Source organism: Meleagris gallopavo, chromosome 8 (genome assembly GCF_905368555.1).
Source record: "Meleagris gallopavo chromosome 8, MGAL_WU_HG_1.1, whole genome shotgun sequence".
NCBI lineage: Eukaryota > Metazoa > Chordata > Aves > Galliformes > Phasianidae > Meleagris > Meleagris gallopavo.
In genome coordinates, this window is record NC_139411.1 from 23,897,394 (window position 1) to 23,917,296 (window position 19,903).

Consider the following 19,903-nt stretch of genomic DNA (forward strand, 5'->3'; position numbering starts at 1 on the left):
AGCAAGTAGGAGCTTGAAGTCCCAATCTAGTGTGTAACACAAGGGGTTGCAAAGACTCTTCTTTGGACTCAATGATGGTAATGATGTGAAAGCTTACTGCCCCTCTCACGTCTGTCTCTTTTGGTGTCCTAAAGTACCGTGGTCCCTCTTATCACAGCTGTTGATGACAAAGAAATGGGTTGAGTGTAATAGAGATGGCAATCTTCTCATCTGTGCACATGCTGTACTGCAAGTAGTACTGGTGTATTACAGTAATTACATTACCAGGGAAGCTTTCTTCTTGGCTCTATTTGCATGTTGAATAAACAGGGCTTCTCTTGAGAGCAGATTTTTATCACTGTCATCTCCCTTTTTTCCTGATATGCTGGTTTTAGTTTTGGGAAGTAGAGGTTGGCTTTCTTTTGGTAGTTACAGCAGATGATTTAACTACAGAGCAGTGAGCAGGAATATTGCGCTCTGAACAACTTCTATAAAACTGTGTGTAAAGATGGTGTGTGCTTTCGAAAACATTCCACAATAATGCAAGATTATTTTTTTTTTAAAGCTAAGTGCTTATTTATGTGTGTCATGTTTTCTGGTAAGAAACAGGTATTTGTGTACGTTTTTGTGTTAGAGACATATAGGCTAATTTAAATAAACTGAAGTTTTTCCATTGAATGGTAACATGGTGGGGAAAGAAGGATGAGATTTTGTTTGCAGTGAGTTTCATCTGTTCTCCATTGCGTTGGCATAGAAGGGCATCAGGAATGCTTTGTAGCTATGTTCTAAAGATAGTTGTGTATATATATCTCTGTGGGCATTTGGCATGCTGCACAAGTAAATTGAAGTAATAATATAGGAGGGAGGGAGAAAGGATAAGAGAAGAATGGGCAACAAAAATTTTCCAGTGAGACTTTTCATATGGTCAGACTTTAATGTCACTACTTGAAGCATTTTAGATTAGTTTTTCCATTGAAAGTTTCCAAATTGTTCACACTGCATATGTGTGGTGATCTGATGTTCTGTAGGAATAAATTCTTTACACCTATAAATATAATTTCAAATTTACTTATTTTTTAATTTCAACAAGTTTAATGGACACTGTAAGTCCAAAAATACAACAATTTTCATGCACTCACGTTTCAGCATAAATTATTGAAGCTTTGCAGCTTTTTAAACACAAAGCTAATATGATTTAAATCAAAATGGGAAAGCAAAGATTAAAAAAAAGCTTCAAAGTAATAAAGTTGTGTTTTCTTGTTGTTGTTGTAGATAAAGCCATGTCTACAGAAAACCCTCTGCCTGGCTTTGAAAAGATTCAGTGTACTTAGGAGCTGAGGGTCTAAGTGTTTCTTCGAAACAAAACAATAAAAAGCTAAAACATTCAATGTAGAAATCGCTATGAAGGTGTGAAATGTAAAACAGGAAACCTGGAGTTTCTGCCACAAACAACACTGAAAAAACAGAACTACTTTCTGAGTCACAGAATTGGGCAAGGCAGTGCTCCAAAGCAAATGGCTAATGCAGTGCTATGGACCTGGGATTCTTTTGGTAGCTATGGAGACTTGAGTGGTTTGTAGGTAGACTTTTTTTTTTGTCTGTTTTGTTTATTTCTCTTTATAATAGCACTTTGAGTAGGGAAATGAGAATTTGACTAGGAACTATGAAAGAAACCACAAAAGCACATTGGATGTGCAGAGGAAAATCATGAGGCAGTACATAATGTTTTAATGATACCTACTTATTTCTGGGAACGAAGTCATTTATTTTGAACCTGTCTTCTTTGTTCACTTACTGGAAGGCTTCCTGCTAATGTAACGCAGTGACACTATTGCTGCAGATATTTGCCTATAACCTGTAACGTGATGAAGGGTTGGGGGTAGCTGTTCTTGTGCTTTGTGTATAGAAGAAGGATAGAGGTGATGTGCTGAGCAAGACTTTAGAGTGAGGGCAGAGCAATGAAAGGTGCTGGGAGAAGAACTGAGTGCCAAGATATAGGGAAGTGTTAAGCCTGGCTGTGTAGACAGATTTAGACAGACACGAGCTCAGGCTACTTATAACTCCAAGCCAGTAGTCTGGGCTCATTGCAGTGTTGTACCCATCAGAAATGTACTAGCTCATTATTAGTGTGGTTCAGTATTCCAGGTAACAGCTGTTTTGTGCCTGGTGAGATTGGAGCAGAAGAAGAGGAGTGTGACACCATCTGTGTGAAACCAGGCCTGAAGAAGATGTTTGTGTTAACCCAGTGATGCAGCTGGAATTTTAATCAGAGTAGTGGGAACTTCTAGTTACAAATCTTGCCTTAGTTTTTATTGTATCAGCTGCGTTAATGGGCATTCCCATGTAGTGGATTTGTGATGTGGCATCACTTCATGTCCACTTTGGAATTCATTCACAGCTCCTTTGAGAGCCTTACATGCTCTCCGGTGAATGCCAATGGCTCTTAGCTACTTCTGTAATTTCAGAACCAAATATAATATGGCAAATATTACGTATGACACCTCTCTCTTCCTTGTTCTTTCTGCCTGCAGCCCATGCTCATTTCCTTCCCCTTCATGGATTCAGAGCTGGATGTTTCTCCTGATCATGTGCTGAAAATCTTAGTGTAGTTTTTGTTGTTCAGGCAAGGTAATTTACCTGAAGAATATAACTTTTTTGCACTTCCTCTGCCAGTGCCTGTTGTTCTGGAATTCATTCAGAACAGCTCTTTATGTCCTCTGAGCTCCCGCTTTAAACAGAGACATGCCACATGCCAGGCAGCCCTCTTCCTTGGCTTTCATGTCCTGTGGAACTACCTGAAGTTCAGGCTGATTTTTGGTCTGGTTTGTTTTGTCTGGTGCTTGCCATTGCTCACTGAATTTTGGAGGCCAAGCTACAGGCTGCAGAGGAAATCCTGTGTAGTATAAAGCCTCTCATCTCAAATATGTTTTCAAGGACTTCCCCTTCACCCCATCCTGCCTCTCCATCTCCTCTCTGCTAAAACTGGAGAAGAGAGCAATTGAAGATAGCGCTAATATTATTATTTATATATTAGAATACATTTTATATATGTGTGTATGTATATATTCTATAATGTGGCAAGTTGAAATGCAATTTCCTTTTTAATAAAGGCTGCAATTTAATTTAATACTATAGAAAATGATTAGGTCTTAGAAACCTATAAATTACATTTGACAACTCTCTGGTACTCCTTTGCTCTTCCTTATGGCAATTATAAATGGCAACACAGGGTGCTGGCAGAAATGCTCATTCTGACCGGAGTTTGTTTATTGGCTCTTAATGAAAAGCAATTAATCTAAATCTCACATGGGGTGGATCCTTCACCTTGTTTCCATAATGAGAAGTGGCAGTTTTGGGCCTTTGACAAATATCTGCTATTTCCCCTTCCAAAAGTTGTTCCATCCCCCCACTAACTTCCAGCAGAGAAGAGAGAGAAGCAATAGTAACATAAAGCCAAATCTTCATGTTTGCCACAACTCTCTTGCTTTAACCAGAACAAAACTGTGAACCTGTCCTTGCTTTATAGCCAGTGGCCTTTTATTTCTCACTTGGAACCTCCTGCTTTGTGTTTAATTAGCCTTGCCTGGAAGAATGAGTGCTAACAGAGTTGTTGTGTGTGTTGTCTTTCCACTTGAAAACATTGGAGGAGTATTTTTGCAGTGTTGATATCAAGCACTGACTGAGGGATGGTTTGTGACTAATGTGATGGCACTTGCAACAAGATCTGTTAACCTATTTTAGCTTTCCCTTTTATCTTCCAATAAGGTTGACTGTTAATTTTCCTAGCTGAGAGGTTTTATTGTGTGATCTTGCAACCACTACTATGCTTCCAGGGTTAACAAAATCAAACAGTTTGTTCCATCTGGTGGAAAAATTGTGTTTTTCACTTCATCTGACCAATTTCTTGAACTTCCCAACTGTGTATTGAGGATCATATGTGAAAGGGCAGAGTGGATGTTTTGCATTTCTACTATGTGAGGTCTATGCAACTGTTAAGAATTCTGTCCTCGGATGAGAGCATAGGACAGCTAATAGTGACCGTTTAATCTTCGTTATTAACTTTGTAATCTTTCGTGATATCAGGTGGAAAAAATCTTTATTCCCAAACTATCCTCTCTTTAAATGCAACAACTCCCTGGAATAACTTCTTACTTCTTGTGCTGGCAGTCTTAGGTCCTTCCATTCTGCAGAAGCAATTTTCACTGAAGTATGTTACAGTTCTCTCTTCTCTGGGAGCAGGTGGGGATTGCTTTATGAGGCTGCTGGTTGTCAATATGAGAAGTGCTGAAGGATCTATGAGCTCAAGGTGGATTTATACAGGTGGCTTCATCTTGGGACAACTTTCAACTCTAGATTTTTGGCACTTTCCTTTTCTTAATGGAAAGGATCAGAAACAATTTGCATTATATTCACTTTCCTTGGTGACTTCATAGAGTTAATGAGCTGTTTGAGGTTAAACAAGCCCTGATTATTTATTTATTTATTTATTTATTGCTTGATCAGGGTCTAACAGACCAAGGATTTTAACATTCTTTTTAACTAACTTACTGTAATTAAATAATTGCTGTGAAAATTCATGCATCTAAAAATCATAGTCTTGAAGGTGGATGAGAAGAGTTTATTTGGATATGAAAATGTAACGAAACTGCCTTGGATTGCTTTTAGCTGATCATTTCACAGCTAGCTAGAAATGGCTGCTCCTGAATCTGTTTTCCTGCTGAAAATCAGTTTCTGTATTTGTTTCAGCTAGTGTATCAATAACCTGCTGTGTTTAGCATGGCTCTAATTTATTTCCCACTGTTTGCCTTTATTTTATGGTGTTGGCATTTGCTTTAATGTGATGCTGTTTTCTCCAGATGTTAATAAGATGGTGTTAATGTATCCACAACATTTTTCTTGATAACATTTACATAGAGCATGGCATCTGATAATGTGGAATCAACCCATTTTAAAATATCGCTAATAATTTTCTAATTAAAATCAAACATGCAAAAGTGTTTTTCTCCTTGTACAAATTGAGGTCATACACTTTCTTGTACTTGGGGAAAATTATGTATTTTATGAGTGAATGGATTTCTCCTACTGTATGGATTGGAAGTGTGATGTATAAGGTCATGTAGCAATGTTTGCACGTGCACCTGTGGACTAATTTCAGGTGCCAGCAGATGATCCACATAGTTATTCTACTTCCAGTGAAGTGATACTCTCGTTTGTTGCTCTGCAAACTATCAAATAACGAGCCTGAAACCTCAGGAGTTCCCTGTTGTCTACTTCTGGGGAGAGATTTCCACATTTCTGGAGGGAAGCAATAGACTAAAGAAGGGTCCAGGAAGAGCCAGATGTAGCTCTCTGAAGTTGCTCTGCCTAAGTGATATCATAATGGCATCTTCTTTCTTGGACTTTCTGATTTTTTTTTGGACAAAAAATGAAATTACAATATCACCAGTGAATGAATCACCAAACAAGATGGAAACCAAACATTTAGAAAACACAAATTATTTGGGAAATCCTGTAGGCCCTTTACACCATTGAACAATGTTCTAAATATGAGTAATAGGAATTAGAGCTGTAAAATGACATTTAGCTTTGCTTTTCCATTCACACATTATTCCTTCCATTTTCCTCTTTAGATCATGCTTCTCAGTGATCCAGACATTGAGAGCAGCATTCTCATCAGCTCTGATGAAGGAGCTACATACCAGAAGTATCGTCTGAACTTCTATATCCAAAGTCTGCTCTTTCACCCCAAGCAGGAGGAGTGGATCCTGGCCTACAGTCTGGATCAAAAGGTGAGCAATTGATTTCATGTTTCAGCAATACTTGAGCCAGGTGCTTAAAGGACTAATGTCTAGAACCACATGTTTCCAGAGATTGTGAAGAAATTATGATGTCCTTTGGTGCTCTCACCTTGCAGATTTAGATATTTTCAAAATTCACCCAGTGACAAAACCAGCTTGCTAAAAGGAATTGTATGGCAATCATGGGTATAGAAACTTCAGTAGTGGTAATACTCAGATTCTTCTCTTCTTTCATATGTTTGGCATGAGAAGTGGAGTTGTTCTAAAAACTCTATTTGTAGCTCTTAGTGATAGCTGCGCTGTCTGTGAGCATTGAGCACTCTGAGTCAGCTCACAACAGCTGGCTGTTGTGTACAAAGCTTTCTGCTTGCATACTGAAGTTTGTTAATCTGGAAATCAGTGAGCAGCAACAGATGAAGGATTCTGCTGTGCCTCTTTTTAAGTTACTTTAAGTGCTTTTGTTAGGGAGACAACTCTTATGTCTGCGACTTCGACCTCTGATATGGTACTCGTGTGTCTTGAAAGATGCTGAGCAATGTGAGTGCAGTGTGACATGTAAATGTGGCTCCACTTCTGGAACAGTAGTCCCTACTTCAGCACTAAGCTACAGCATAGGCCAGATTATCAAGCTACAAATTTTAGGCTTAAAGCCTGTCAAGTTTTTCTTTTCTCTTTTCAGTTTCTGTCATCTTTAGACTGTGGAAAGAAATAAAAATGTGCTGAGGAGACCATTTAAGTTTTTTGCATTAATCTGTCAAGTATGTGTGCATGTTTTGGGTGGGATCTTCACTTCTTACAGCTATTTGTGAGGCTTCTATATTAGACAATCTTACATCTTTGGTATAGGGCAAAACTCCTGAATTTTAGTGTCTCCTGTTAGACAGTACTTCCTTTGAAAGGTTACTATAAATCTTTACTGAAGATTGAGGATACAATCACATAATGTACTGGTGCTGTACTTCCCAATGTAACCTTTCCCTCCCCTTGTAAACAGAATGCTGTGGCAGGCACCAGGTGGTTTGCTGCCAGGCTACTGATGATGCTTGAGTGACATTTGCAAGCACAAAGCTATTGTAAATAGACTCCTTTCATACTATCAAATGCTTACAGTAAGAAGGAGTTAGTCAAATGTCAAATAGTTTTCTGCATTCAGATGTTCAGTGTAACCAGGATTTTGAAGGAAGCTGGAACGACCGGTCTCTTTGTCTGATGTCATGGAATGATTTGATGCCATTTTTAAACTGGATGTAAAGATTTTAAATGGTACTGGTGTTTGTATAAAGACAGTGCTGAAAGAAACAGACAGCTGGTGAGGCATGCATGGATGTGAGAAGCCAGATATAATGTGCTGGATATGTGTTTGCAAAGAGATCCAGCTGTAGTGAATGTGAAGCACCTGCTCTTTGGTTTTAACACTACTTCTATTTCCAGTGCTCTGTGTTTTTTTGTGTTTTTTTGTGTTTTTTTGTTTTTTTTGTTTTGTTTTGTTTTTTTCTTTCCCCTCCATATTAGCCACTGGAAAAATAAATCAAAATACAAAGCATGTGTGTTCAAATATATATGCTTTCCTGTGAGGTGTTAATTACTGCACTAATGGCTTTAGAGCATTTTTGCTCCTGCTCCTTCAAAGTAATTCATATCTGGAGAGTGTAGTTCACCTCAGCTGTTCTCATGTGCTTAGAAGAGAAAGAAGAAAAATGAAGTGCAAATTAGAGCATCCTGGACGTTGCTTGTGTTTTATCCTGCGAACTGAACAAATTTGTCCACAGTGTAAAAGCACAAAGGTGATGTAGGCTATCAAAGTGAAATGAAGCAACATGAAGTTCAGACTTTGTCTTTACGTTTGTCTTTGTATTCATTTATATTCACACAGAGTTGTAGGGGTTGGAAAGGACCTCTGGAAATCATCTAGTCTTACCTCTTGCTAAAGCAGATTCTCTGCACAGGAAGGTGGTCAGATGGATTTTGAATATCTCTAGGGAAGGAGATGCTAAAGCCTCTCCGAGCACTTTGTTCCAGTCTCTATTACCCTCAAAATAAAAAATTTTTTCCTCCTGTTTGTATGGAACTCCCTATGATCTGGGTTTGTGCCCACTGCCTCTTATCTTCTCGCTGGGCACCACTGAAAAGAGCCCGGTCCCATTCACTTGTTTCCTGCCCATTAGGTAGCATTGGTAAGATACCCCTTCAGCCTTCTCTTCTCCAGACTGAACAGTCTTACATATCTCAACCTTTTGTCATAAGGGATGCTCCAAGCCCCTCATCATCTCTGTAGCCCTCTCCTGGACTACCTCTGTAAGCTGCCAGTCTTTCTTGAACTGAAGAGTACAGACCTGGACACAGTACTCCAGATATGGCCTCTCCAGGGCAGAGCAGAGGGAGAGAATAACATCCCTTGACCTGCTGGGCATGCATGATGATGATCCAGTCATGATACTTTTCCTCAATATTCAGGAAGATGCATCAAGTGAGGCAACGTGAAGTTGTCTGACAGAGACTGGATTGCTGCCTGGCTGGCACAGACTAGATTGTGCTTGGTTTCTTACTTTGTGAACCCAGGTTGTATAAATACAACTGCTCTTAAGCATACCTCTTACTTCTGGGGGCAGCCCTTTGCTGAGAAAACCATAGGTACCTTTTGATTTAAATACATGCAGAGAATAGTAAAAAAAAAAAAAAAAAAAAAAAAAAAAAAAAAAAAAAAGGAAGTTTAATTGTTTATAATTAGCTTAGAACCTGCAGCTAATGCTCATCCAGAGATTGTGATCAGGAAGATGCCAGTGAAAGTCACTGGATTGCTTTAAGTTCAGTGTTGTAGGCATTCCCACAAAATCCTCCCTCCTCTAAGCTTTAGAAGTGTGCTTGACCTTTAAAATCTATTTATAATGATTGCTTTGGAGGCAGAATTAAAACACACCGAATAAATCTGAAAACTCACCAAATACAATTTGACTCCCAATGTTAGGAATCACATTAGGAAGGGAGGAACTAATACATCTTCTCTTGAATGTGTAAACAAGTTTGCAAATTTCATTTCACTTCTCAGCTTAGAGATAACTTTCAAATTAATATTAATTTTATTTTCTTTCAATTTAAAATAATATGGTGTTGTAAAGAAGCTTTGGCAAACTTAAAATTCAAAAGAATGAATCTGAAAATACATTTCCCCTAGTAACTTGTTCTATATAACATAATGAAAAATTACAATTGGTGCCCTACAATCTGTTGGATCGCCGTTTAGATTAGATTTTAAAATTGTTTTGTGTGTTAAAATAGAAAACAATGCTTTTGTGTGAAGTAAAATTGCTCAATATTTTGGACTTTCCTGATAGAAAATTTTCCTGATGTTTTCTCACTGACAGCTCTATCAAATTTTTTTAAATCATTTCTTTACCTAAGCAGACCTCCCTAATTTTAGCTAACCTTTGCATATTTGACAACAATATTAGACTATTTCTTTAGTTGATAAAACCCAACCAACCAAATAAAACCCAACACATTTTGAATTCATTTCTCTAACAGATGTACTGTCCCTTCCAAATTGATGTTTTCTGCCAGTTTTGAAAGTGTACTTACTAGTCTAAAATACTAATGAATATGTGGAATTTTGTGACCCTTTTGAAGAGTTGTTACACATTTACCCTATGTTGTGTGGAATCTCATTACTCCTTTACCTTGCTTTTTAAGAATTTGGCCAGGCCATGTTGTCCTTCTCATATAATCTCTTGATGAAAAGCAATTTACATTTCTAATAGGATTTCTAATCTAATAGGATTTCAAATGCCTTGCAGTTTGTTTCACCTATTCAAGGCATCAATTAATTCTCAATGACATCAACCTTCTAACCTCACACATTTCCCTTCTGGGGAACGAATCTGGAGGTCATAACAGGCAGAGGACTTCCCAGTTTCAGGAAATTGAACTCACAATGACTCTGACATTTCTTTCAGAGTGGCTTGCACAGCCCTCATGCATAAATATGTATTAAAGGAATTTTTAAAGAGGAGAAATAATACTGGGGATTTAGAGAGAGATTTAAAATGTTTCAAATCGTTATTGTTAGGATAAAACTGCAAAGAGACACAGTTCTCTCTGTCTCATTCAGACCAAAATGCTCACGTGTGATTGAAAGTCTATTGGGAATAGGTGGGAGACTGCCTAGTTCAATGCCACACCACCTGAAATTCCCTGTTTGAGAGAATTAGATAAATAAGGAGTTAGGCAAGCAATGACTTATTGCTCCATAGTGTTTAATCTTCAGGAGGAAGTGAATGAAAGAAAGTGGGTGTCTTTATATCGCTTTGAATGAGATGATAAATAACATGGGTAAGATAACGCTTTGCTGTATCAACAAATTGCACCTGGCAGACAATATCAGTCTCGCTGGGAAGATGGCTTCAGTATTTGACATCTGGCAAGTTATGATCTAAAAAATTAGATGTGGTGTATGTTAGAGCCCTGCCTATCTTGATTAGATGGTGCTGAATCTATCAAAAAGGATCACAGATAATGCTGGCACTATGTGGGAGAGTTTTAATGGCCCATACACGCAAACCTAGAGCCACTAAGGCAGTGCCTCCCTGCTGCTAGGTGAAATTCTCCCCTGGAGTTTGAGCCCAAGCTCCAGATAAAATGTGGGATAACTAAGGGGGTTTTATTTGTTTGTCTGTTTTTGACAGAAATCCAGTGCAACTTGCTGAGAGGCAGTTTAGGCACCTTATTGCAGGCATTCTGCTTTGTGGAGTCATATAAAGAAATATATACATATTTTTATACATATGCCCACACTGAGAATGAGACAGTTTCTCATCTCCTGTTTCCTCTTCCCCTGTCATAGTAATCATTGAGCTGGGACATGAAGAAAGCCCTCAGTCCCTGTCCCTTAGTCCCTGTCCCTCAGGAGGTGCCTGCACTGCAGGGTTTGGGGCTTAGCTTCTGCTCCATCTGCTCAGCTCAGCTTCACTAGCACAGAGGCTTGGGAGCTATATTCTGCTTTATTTCCAGAGGGTGGCCCAACTCTTCGTCTCAGGAGACCTCAGGGTTGTGTTCAGGGGAGAATATTGCACTTGAAGCTGAAGTGTGTTTCTAGGCTAACAGTTGCACACTGAGATTGAGCTGTCTGTGCTGCTGCATGTCCAAAATCAGATGTGACTCCAGATCAAACCTTTCACAGTTTCTTTCCTTGGGAACTGAGGTGTGGAGATGATGAAAGAATCTGGGTTAGTGGCTGTACCACATGTCATCGTGATATAAATCAGCAGGCACCCACAACTGTCACCTGGTCCTCGGCAGCAATCCCAGCTCTGAAATGTAGATGTAACTGTGGTTGTCAGAGCTGTGAGCTACCTCTCCTTTTATCAGGAATGGCTTGAAACTGATCCTCTTGGATCAGCTTTTCTTAGCGAGATGCGAACATTATATTTAACAAGGAAAATAAGCTCTCTCTGCTCTTGCATGAACTCTCTCGTTAGAATCACCATTTCACTGTATGATGTGAGAGAACACACTGGGGCTAATTTCTCATCATGGCTCATTGACAACTGAAGAGCATGATGGCTGTGGTTCCAGTCCTGTGGATACAATGCTCAGCTTTCCAATTTATATTGTAGCAATCACGTTGGCATTTGAGCACCCTGCAGAGTGAAGCTGGAGGCACACCTACCACATTCTTCTCTTCACCCAAACGGGGGAAAGGAATCGAGGAAGCTGTCATAATAACAATTACTCCTACAGGCCTATCTTACTGAGGAATGAGATAATGTATGTGGTTCTTTCTGTCAAGTAACACTTAGTGTTACATAGTTAATACAATTCACATTACAGTAACTGTTCTTAGAAATTCCTACTGTGCTGACTGATCCATTGTATTGCACGTTCACAGTAAAGCAATCCCTGCCCCAGAGAACTTGCAATTAAACATAAAGCTGACAGACAAAGCATTGTCCCCAGAGCATCTATAGTGTATTCAGGCACAGGTCATTAAAGTGTTTCATTGCCTAACTACTACCGAGGGTTATAACAAAGTCAGAGATTGAATCCAGATTGAGTCCTGTTCCCATGACTTAACCACAAATACGCCTTTCATCTCTTTGCCTTTTGAATGCTCTTCTGACAACATCAGGTTCTACAAACGCATCGTGTGTCCTTCGCTGGACAAGACACCTGCCAGCAGCTCTTCCAGGCAGGCAGAACTCCATCAAACAGATAAAGTGAAATGTTAGTCAAGTTTGCTTTTTTTTTTTTTTTTTTTTTCTTTTTTCTTTTAAGACACTAAACCCTAGAGATTGGGAATATTTAAAGGCAATTTGCAGAAGTCTCTTCTTCAATATGGTAATGAACTGAAGAATTGAAATCACTTAACTTCATTTACAAATCATGAATATGTATCAGTGCCTTTAAATGAAAGGAGACTAAAACAGATATAGTATTTGTTCAATTCATTAGAAGGAAGACAATTTATCAGGATTTTTTTTTTCCCACTCTTAAACCAAAGCTATATGCAAATTTAGGGAAATCAAGACCTTGCACTAATTCTACTGCATGATGAATATTTTTATAATCCTAATTAGAACCAGTCATTTAGTTGAGCAATTTTCCCCAATCTAGCCAATTTGAAATTAAAATAGATGCCTTGATTACAAAACTCATTAGCAAAGAAGCACCCTTTTCGCTAACCAGTTCATTTGGAATGCACAAACTGAATGAAACGAGGAGCACTTGTGTTGTCAATTGCCGTAAGTGAAGTGAGCCTTAATTGTTAGCATTGTGAAGTATTTGTATTGCTGCGTGTTTCATTGCAGTATAATATATCATTCATTAAATGTAACAAAAGTAGTTTTTAAATGATTTAATTAAGTGATGTTGGTGCACCAGGTAATTTTTATAAAGTTGAATGTTACAATTGTTTGCGTTTGAAGCGTTGATGGGCATTACTGTCAGAAAGAAGATGTATGAGTCTTCATTTATCACTCTGATTATGGTAAGCCTGGCAGTTTTAATAGGAGATGAGAAATTAAATTATGCGACGTTGGCTCCACTTCAGAAATGCTCAATGAATTTTGTCCTAGCGAAATAGTGAACTTTGGGCTTGTGATGATTTGTGGTGGCGAAAAGAAAGTAACTGCTCGTGAAACTTGATTTAGCCAGAACAGACTTTCTTATTGCTTTTTATTTATGTTATAGATACTTCATGAACAGGTTTTACTTTGAAAAGGAAAATATAGAGATAAATGGAGTGAGACATTCGATGCTTAAATGTGCTCTGCTGCTGAAGGAACTGAGTTTATTGTATAAGATAGAGGGATCCAGTGCTTTATTCCTGGACAATGCTAAATCATAACTGTGTATTGATTTTATCTGAAGCCTAAGTGTGCCAAGGGTGGCTATAAATACAGCAGATGGGAATAAATATGAGGTAATGGAGTAGGTAGAAGAATAAGAACATCAAGATATGATTTATTTTACCTTACCGTAGAGATCTAAAATGTAGCAATGTACGCCTGAATTGGGTGTCAGGGCTGTGTGCCATAGTTGGTGATCTACTGGATGGTGTTTATTGATTTTTGGGACCAAATGTAGGTGACTATTTTGGAATATGGTACCTTAGGCCATATTGTATTGGCTAGAATTCATCTGACTGTCAAGGAAGTAACTCTGTATTGCCGGGATAGTATATAGATATATGAGATTAAGGGATATGAAACCAACCCAGATGTCTAAGTTACATGGGATACGATTCCAATATGAACAAAGCAACAAAAATTGAGTTTTTCAGTTCCTGCTATTGTGCCTATGGAATATACTGATCTCCTTCCTTGGAGGAGGGAGCAAAACAAGACATGGAAATAATGATGAAATTCTCAGTCTTTTGTTCCTTTATCCTGGGGTTAATTTGTGTAGGTATAGATTACCTACTAGACTGCTTCAATGGGATGAGATGAATCCAGTCGGGTTTCCCTGGCCTTTATTTTTTTCTTTTTATTTCTTCCTATTTTCCTATTTTTGCCTGGTATGGTGGCACCAATAAGCGTCCTCTAAAACTCATGGAGCACAATTAGGGATATTACTTCCAGCTGCAGAAAGAGCACAATTCAACTGCTGACTCCACTTAAATGTCTGCTGATGCTGATCATAGAAACCTTTAGTTTGGTGTCCTTTTCTGTCACTGAAATAATTCAATGTGATGCTGGAGTTTAAAAAATCTATTGACTATTCCAGGCCCAGGAACAACAAGATTAATTTTACCAAAAATACTACAAATAAAGTAATAGAAATGTGCTTGAGAGAATGAACATAGGCTTCTGTGAATTGTCATCAAAATGTCACTTTGAATAGCACTACTATAAAATGTAGAATTTAGTATTAAAAAAGGTAATCCTGCCTGATGTCAGAGCAGTAAAATGCTTTATCTTGGACCTACCTTTAAGAGTTTGCATAAGTGCTTTCCTGGATAAATGCCAGTAAATGAGTCGGCCTTTACAAATTAGGGTATGAAGTGGTTATAAAGACAGTCTTCCACTGTTGCAAAGAGCCTGCAAAGACATACAAGTAATGTGGGCATAAGGGTTTTTAGTGTTGGCATTTTAAGTAGTTTCTCTCTCATGGATTTCACTATACTCTCATGTTTCTTTAACAGTTCAGGACATTAAAGCCATAGCCTGGGGGAAGATGTGTCTGGAGCAACTGAAAGCATGACCAGAGGCATGTAGAATTGAATACAGAGGGACACCATTTAATTCCCTCCAACCAAGTGTGCTTTCTTGCAGGTGACAGTTGAAAAGCTGTTATGTTTTGTTTAACGGGAAGGGTCATGTGTTACCGAGAAGGATCTCGGTACCGAGAAGGAACTCCCATTACTGTCAGTGATTCAGATGGCTGAGAACTATGGGAAGTTTGCCCAACAGGGACGATTCTTTCTGTCTGGATAATAGTGGCATTAATTAGTATTTGCACATTGCCTTGACAATACTAGACCTATTTAGAAGTGTTGCACATTAGGATGAAAATGGGCCACTTAATAAAGACAATACTTTCATTTTTAATGTCATCCAAGATGGATGAGTAGGATAGGATAGACCAGTGCTCTTGCTTGGTTAGCTGGATGAATTATGCTGAAGGGAGAAGGTGGTGTCACCACCATGCATGCACTTGCACATGGTTATTTTCTACATGATCAGTGACCAAGAAATGGGGCAGTCTGTTAGGGTGCATTTCTATGTGCCAGACTAGGAACTTACAGTCAGGAGTGGGAATAGCAGGCTTTCCTTTGCTCTCACTTTTGTCTCTAACGCAGGGCTGTTTCAGCTTCTTATTTACAGCTGCTGAACCCTTAGCATATTTGTAGAACATAAAAACAATGTTAGTACTGGGGAAAGGGGTTAAGTGAACTGTCCAACGATGGCAACCATTAGTATGTATACAGTCTTGAGCCCAGTGCAGAGCCTTGGCTGTAGTTAGCAGTACTGAGAAGCAAAGTCCTTACTATTACATTGCTTCCAGTTGCTATAGTACCTTTAAGTTACAATTGATTTAAAAGCTGGTACGGTTGCACAGAGCCTAGCCTAGCCATCAGATCACACAAGCTGACCTTAGAGCACACAGATATTTCTGATTTTATTTCTTTAAAGAGTCGATTGCTATGATGGTAGTACCTGCCTAGTTCTTTGCTGTTGGGCATGGCACATTCATTTAACAGAACGCTCTTACTGTATCTTATCTGTACTACTATCTTCTGTAAGTCTGTTTATACAGCTGGCAGGTGCATATCTGACAGCCAACAAAACAAACTCCACAAAAAGTTCATAGACAGGAGCTGACATTTCCTCTGTACCACTCTTTTCTGAGGTGCAACTGGATTTCACAGAATCACAGAATTGTAGGGGTTGGAAGGGACCTCTAGAGATCATTGAGACGAACCCCCCTGCCAAAGCAGGTTCCCTACACCAGGTTGCACAGGTAGGCATCCAGGCGAGACTTGAATATCTCCAGAGAAGGAGACTCCACAACCCCACTGGGCAGCCTGTTCCAGTGCTCCGTCACCCTCACCGTGAAGAAGTTCTTACGCACATTCGTGCGAAACTTCCTATGCTCCAGTTTATGTCTGTTTCCCCTTGTCCTGTCTCCACGTACCACTGAAAAGAGACTGGCCTCACCACTCTGCCCTCCACACCTCAGATATTTATAAACCTAGATCAGGTCCCCTCTCAGTCTTCTTTTCTCAAGGCTAAACAGACCAATTCACTTAGCCTTTCTTCATAGTGGAGTTGCTCCAGGCCCTTCACCATCTTTGTGGCCCTCTGCTGGACTCGTTCCAAGAGATCCCTGTCTTTTTTGTACTGGGGAGCCCAGAACTGGACACAGTACTCCAGATGAGGTCTTACCAGAGCAGAGTAGAGGGGGGGTTTACTAAACCTTGGGATGCCCTGATATTGTACCACGCAGTCCTTAGCAGCTCCCTTCATCCCATGACTAGAAAAAATCATCTGGTTTACCCAGGATTGGCCTGTGTTATTCACTGTCCTGCCCATGTTATGTTGGCTTCCACTGTCAGGAGAAGGAAGCTTGAATGGCTCAGGAGACACGGCCTTATCATTGCCAATACAGAGGCACAGTAGGTGGGGCAATGAGAAATTTAGAGTGATAATAAAGAACAGGAAAGTGTAGTGAGTTGTGCAAGCTTAGCCAGATAACCAGTAGCAGAGCTGTGAATCTACCCAAGGTTCCTAAATCATGTTGTTTTCCTTTCCACTGGCATGGATGACCCTGTAGAAAAGTTATAGGAGTCCCTCTTGCAACCTCATTTCTCCCCAGGCTTCATACACTGGCGGAATTTCCAACACAGTTCGGATAAGAGCTCTGTGTGGGAATTTCATGCCAGCAGATGCTGTAATTGTAAATGTACCACAGGGCAGAGAGGGCCTTTTGTTTATGTAGTAGCACAGCAGTATACTGAAAACCTCACACATTTCATTTCAAATAATTTAGTGGCTATTGTGTGAAGCAGATCTCTGTAATGCTGGAAGCTGGTATGTGGCCCCAGTTCTGTTTCAGATTTTTCTTCACAAATAGATTTCTCTGTCTCTCTCCTCTTACTGAATCACTCCAAACCATGTCTGCCTCCAGTGTTTGGTTTCAGCAGGTAAATGGACCGTGACCTGATCTAATAGCACACCTGAGCTGGTTTACAAAAGACGCATGCAGTCACATATGTAGCAGCTGAAATTGAATGTGGGTCCATTGATTTTTAGCAGGAGAATGCTGATTTAAGTCTGGAAGATCTGGCCTGAAAGCTTGCATTGTATTCTGTTCCCTAGAGAAAACAAGATAAATGTAGTTTACTCCTTTCAGTGTGCAGGGTTTTTTTTTTTTTTTTTTTTTTTTTCAAAAAAAATCAGTCTGCTGAGAGATACAGAGTCCCTGGTGGGCTCATCTGCCTGTGTGTTAAGCTGTTGCTTATGCAAAGGTGACTATTTGTTTCCATTGCTGAAGCTTGATATATGGAAATTCACCTCAGCTGGTATTTTTCCCCTTCTGATAGTAGCTGCATGTAACCAATGCTATTCTGGAGCACAAACTTGCCAGGGGCACAGCCTGAAGTCTTTTGACCCTCAATAAGCAGGGTTGTTTCAAAGTCGCATGCTGTCATTGGCAGTGCATCTGCTTTTTGTGCTCATTGCCTCAGTGGTGAAAAAGTAGACCAGTACATGGATTTTCTGGTCTAGCACCTCAGGGTTACTAATCCCAGGTTACTAATCCCAGTCATGAACTGGTAACAAATTGAGCAGAAAAAAAAATCTGGAACGTGTTTGAGTAATTTGGTTGTCATCTCTTAGATTTCTTCTGATGCTTCTGTGACTAAGGACAGGTTGGAAATGATATTTTTCAAATATTTCCTTGTTATGAAGACTAGAAGTTCTATCTCTAAAGAAAAACAAATAAACAAGAAAAGGCCAAGACTTCCATAAACTGATTCCAGCATTATTCTGCTGTGGTCCATTTACTCTTGAAAGAGAGTTCTTTATTCATCACTGCAAATACTGCTAGTCTTCAGTTTCATTTTGGTCTGCATTTGAACCTGGTCTTCCATATATGTTGTCTGGGAGAAGACTAATGGATTGCTTATTAGCAGGTGTGCATATCTTTGTGCAAGTTTGGACTTCTGCAGTCGAAGTCCCACAGCAGTTTTGTGGCACTTACAAGATGTTCTTCCTCTGTAATATAATTCTTTGGGTTTGTGTTCAATTGATTTTTATAGCACCATGGGTGGCTATAAAATGAAAGTTAGGGCATGTTGCAGTAATATTTTGGTACATTCAAAGTGTAGTGGGTGTGATAAAAGGAGGAGCTGGGGGACCAAGATGAGGAATGAAATTTTTGAGAAAAGGACAAGTAGAAAAAAAAACAAAACAAAACAAGCAATAAAACTCAAAGCTTTATAGAAAATTCTTGGGTTTCTTTACAGCAAAGGAAGAAAACCTGATTCTTCCCACAGCCTCCTAATGTGGGCATCTCATTTTTTGCCAGAAATTCAGTCATCGTAAACCATCCAAATTTGGCACCACTTTATATTTGCAGTGTTGAAGAGAAAACAGCACGTACAAATAATAAGTTAGCTGAATACAATGTACCCAGGGGGGCTTTCCTGCCAATATAGTAGGAGCACAATAGTATAATCAAAAGTTTTGCTGCCAAATCAGGACTCTAGTTTTGTCCTCTTACACCGCTCTTGCTACAGGCCAGTTGATTTCCCTAGATCTCAGTGTAAGTCCACAAGATCTATGCATGCATACCCAGCGGCATGGATGTGACAAACATGAAAAAGGCCTGCTGCAAAATCAAGTCTGTTGTTCCCTATCTAGATCCTGAGTTTTTATCTATTGACAGCACGGAGAAGGCTGCTTTGTTCTTCCTCTGCAGCTTTCCCTTATCCTAAGAATTATGCTGTACAATCACAGAAAAGTCTGGCAACCTTCAGGAGTTAATGTTGCTGTATATTGATTAACTTATTGTAGGCTATGCTTGTTGTCTTGGATCAGGCTCGCTTTTCATGCCCCCTCATGCTCCTGCTCTATGAAGTTGAAGGTACCTAGAGTTTGAATTAAATGGGGTTGAGTTTAAGAATAGTAACCACATAAAATACAGAGAAAGGTTAGGTAGGAACGTCCTTTTTGTTGCATGATTTGCCATTGCAGATTCACTTATTCCAAAGGTACAATTTTCCACTGTTTGATTGCGGGAACTGGATGATGGATGAATCAGAGATGACAGTGTAAATGGTGTATGCCCAATAGCCCTAGGAGATCCCTGAAACATGCAAGTTTCTCATTTGGTGATTTTTCTGGCAGTGATGCCTCGATGCAGTGACAGTTTCAGCTACAGCTGTCAAGATAAATCGTTCCTGATGGCGGCTGGCATTTGCAATGATGCTGTTCATTTGGGTTCCTCCTGTAAACATCTGTATGTTGCCCTTCATGCTTGTGCATGGGTGGTACTTATCTATCTCTGCATTTTTGGATGAGGATGAACTGAAGCACTGTGGAGCCCAGGGAGGACACTATCTCTTGTTTTCTATGAGACCACTTGATGTTCAGGGTGTAAGGAAGAAATTCTCCACCACATTTTAAGAGCACTACAGTAAGAAGAATACTTAAGAACATTTCCAAGCCAGCAGAGCATCTGGCAGAGACCTGAGCTGATTGAGTAGAAGGAGGGTGAAGTTGAGGAACTGTTTCTTTATTATGTAATTTATTCAAACTCATAGAAGAAAGTTCGCTTTGGCTCTTTGAGGCTTTCAACAAAGCAAGACTTAATGGGCTGTTCCATCTTAAATTTTAGTCCTCCTGGACAAGATATGACAAGTGTGAGGTAATAAAGATGGCCTACATGAATTGTAGAAGTTAGTGCAAGAGCTGGGATGTTTGAGTAGGAGATGGTAGTTGCTGGACTAAACCTTCAGCACGATCAGAAGGTGAAGTTTTCTACCTTTTATAACATTTGTACTCATAGAAGTTATTTCACAGTCACAGTAGTCCTACAGGCAGCATTTGTGTTCAATTTTGAGGGACACCAAACTCCCATTAGCTATAGCAGGCTTTTGCTCTTCTCACTATACTGCATGGGATCAAGGC

At 39.5% G+C, this 19,903-nt stretch overlaps 1 protein-coding gene across 1 annotated transcript in view; it reads left to right on the top strand.

Moving 5' to 3' along the window:
* Nucleotides 1–19,903, top strand: part of SORCS3 (sortilin related VPS10 domain containing receptor 3) — a 272,688-nt gene that overhangs the window by 137,903 nt on the left and 114,882 nt on the right. Inside the window, exon 4 of the mRNA XM_085229454.1 lies at nucleotides 5,610–5,768. Coding sequence (XP_085085580.1) covers nucleotides 5,610–5,768 — 159 coding nt within the window. The remainder of the gene's footprint in view (nucleotides 1–5,609; nucleotides 5,769–19,903) is intronic.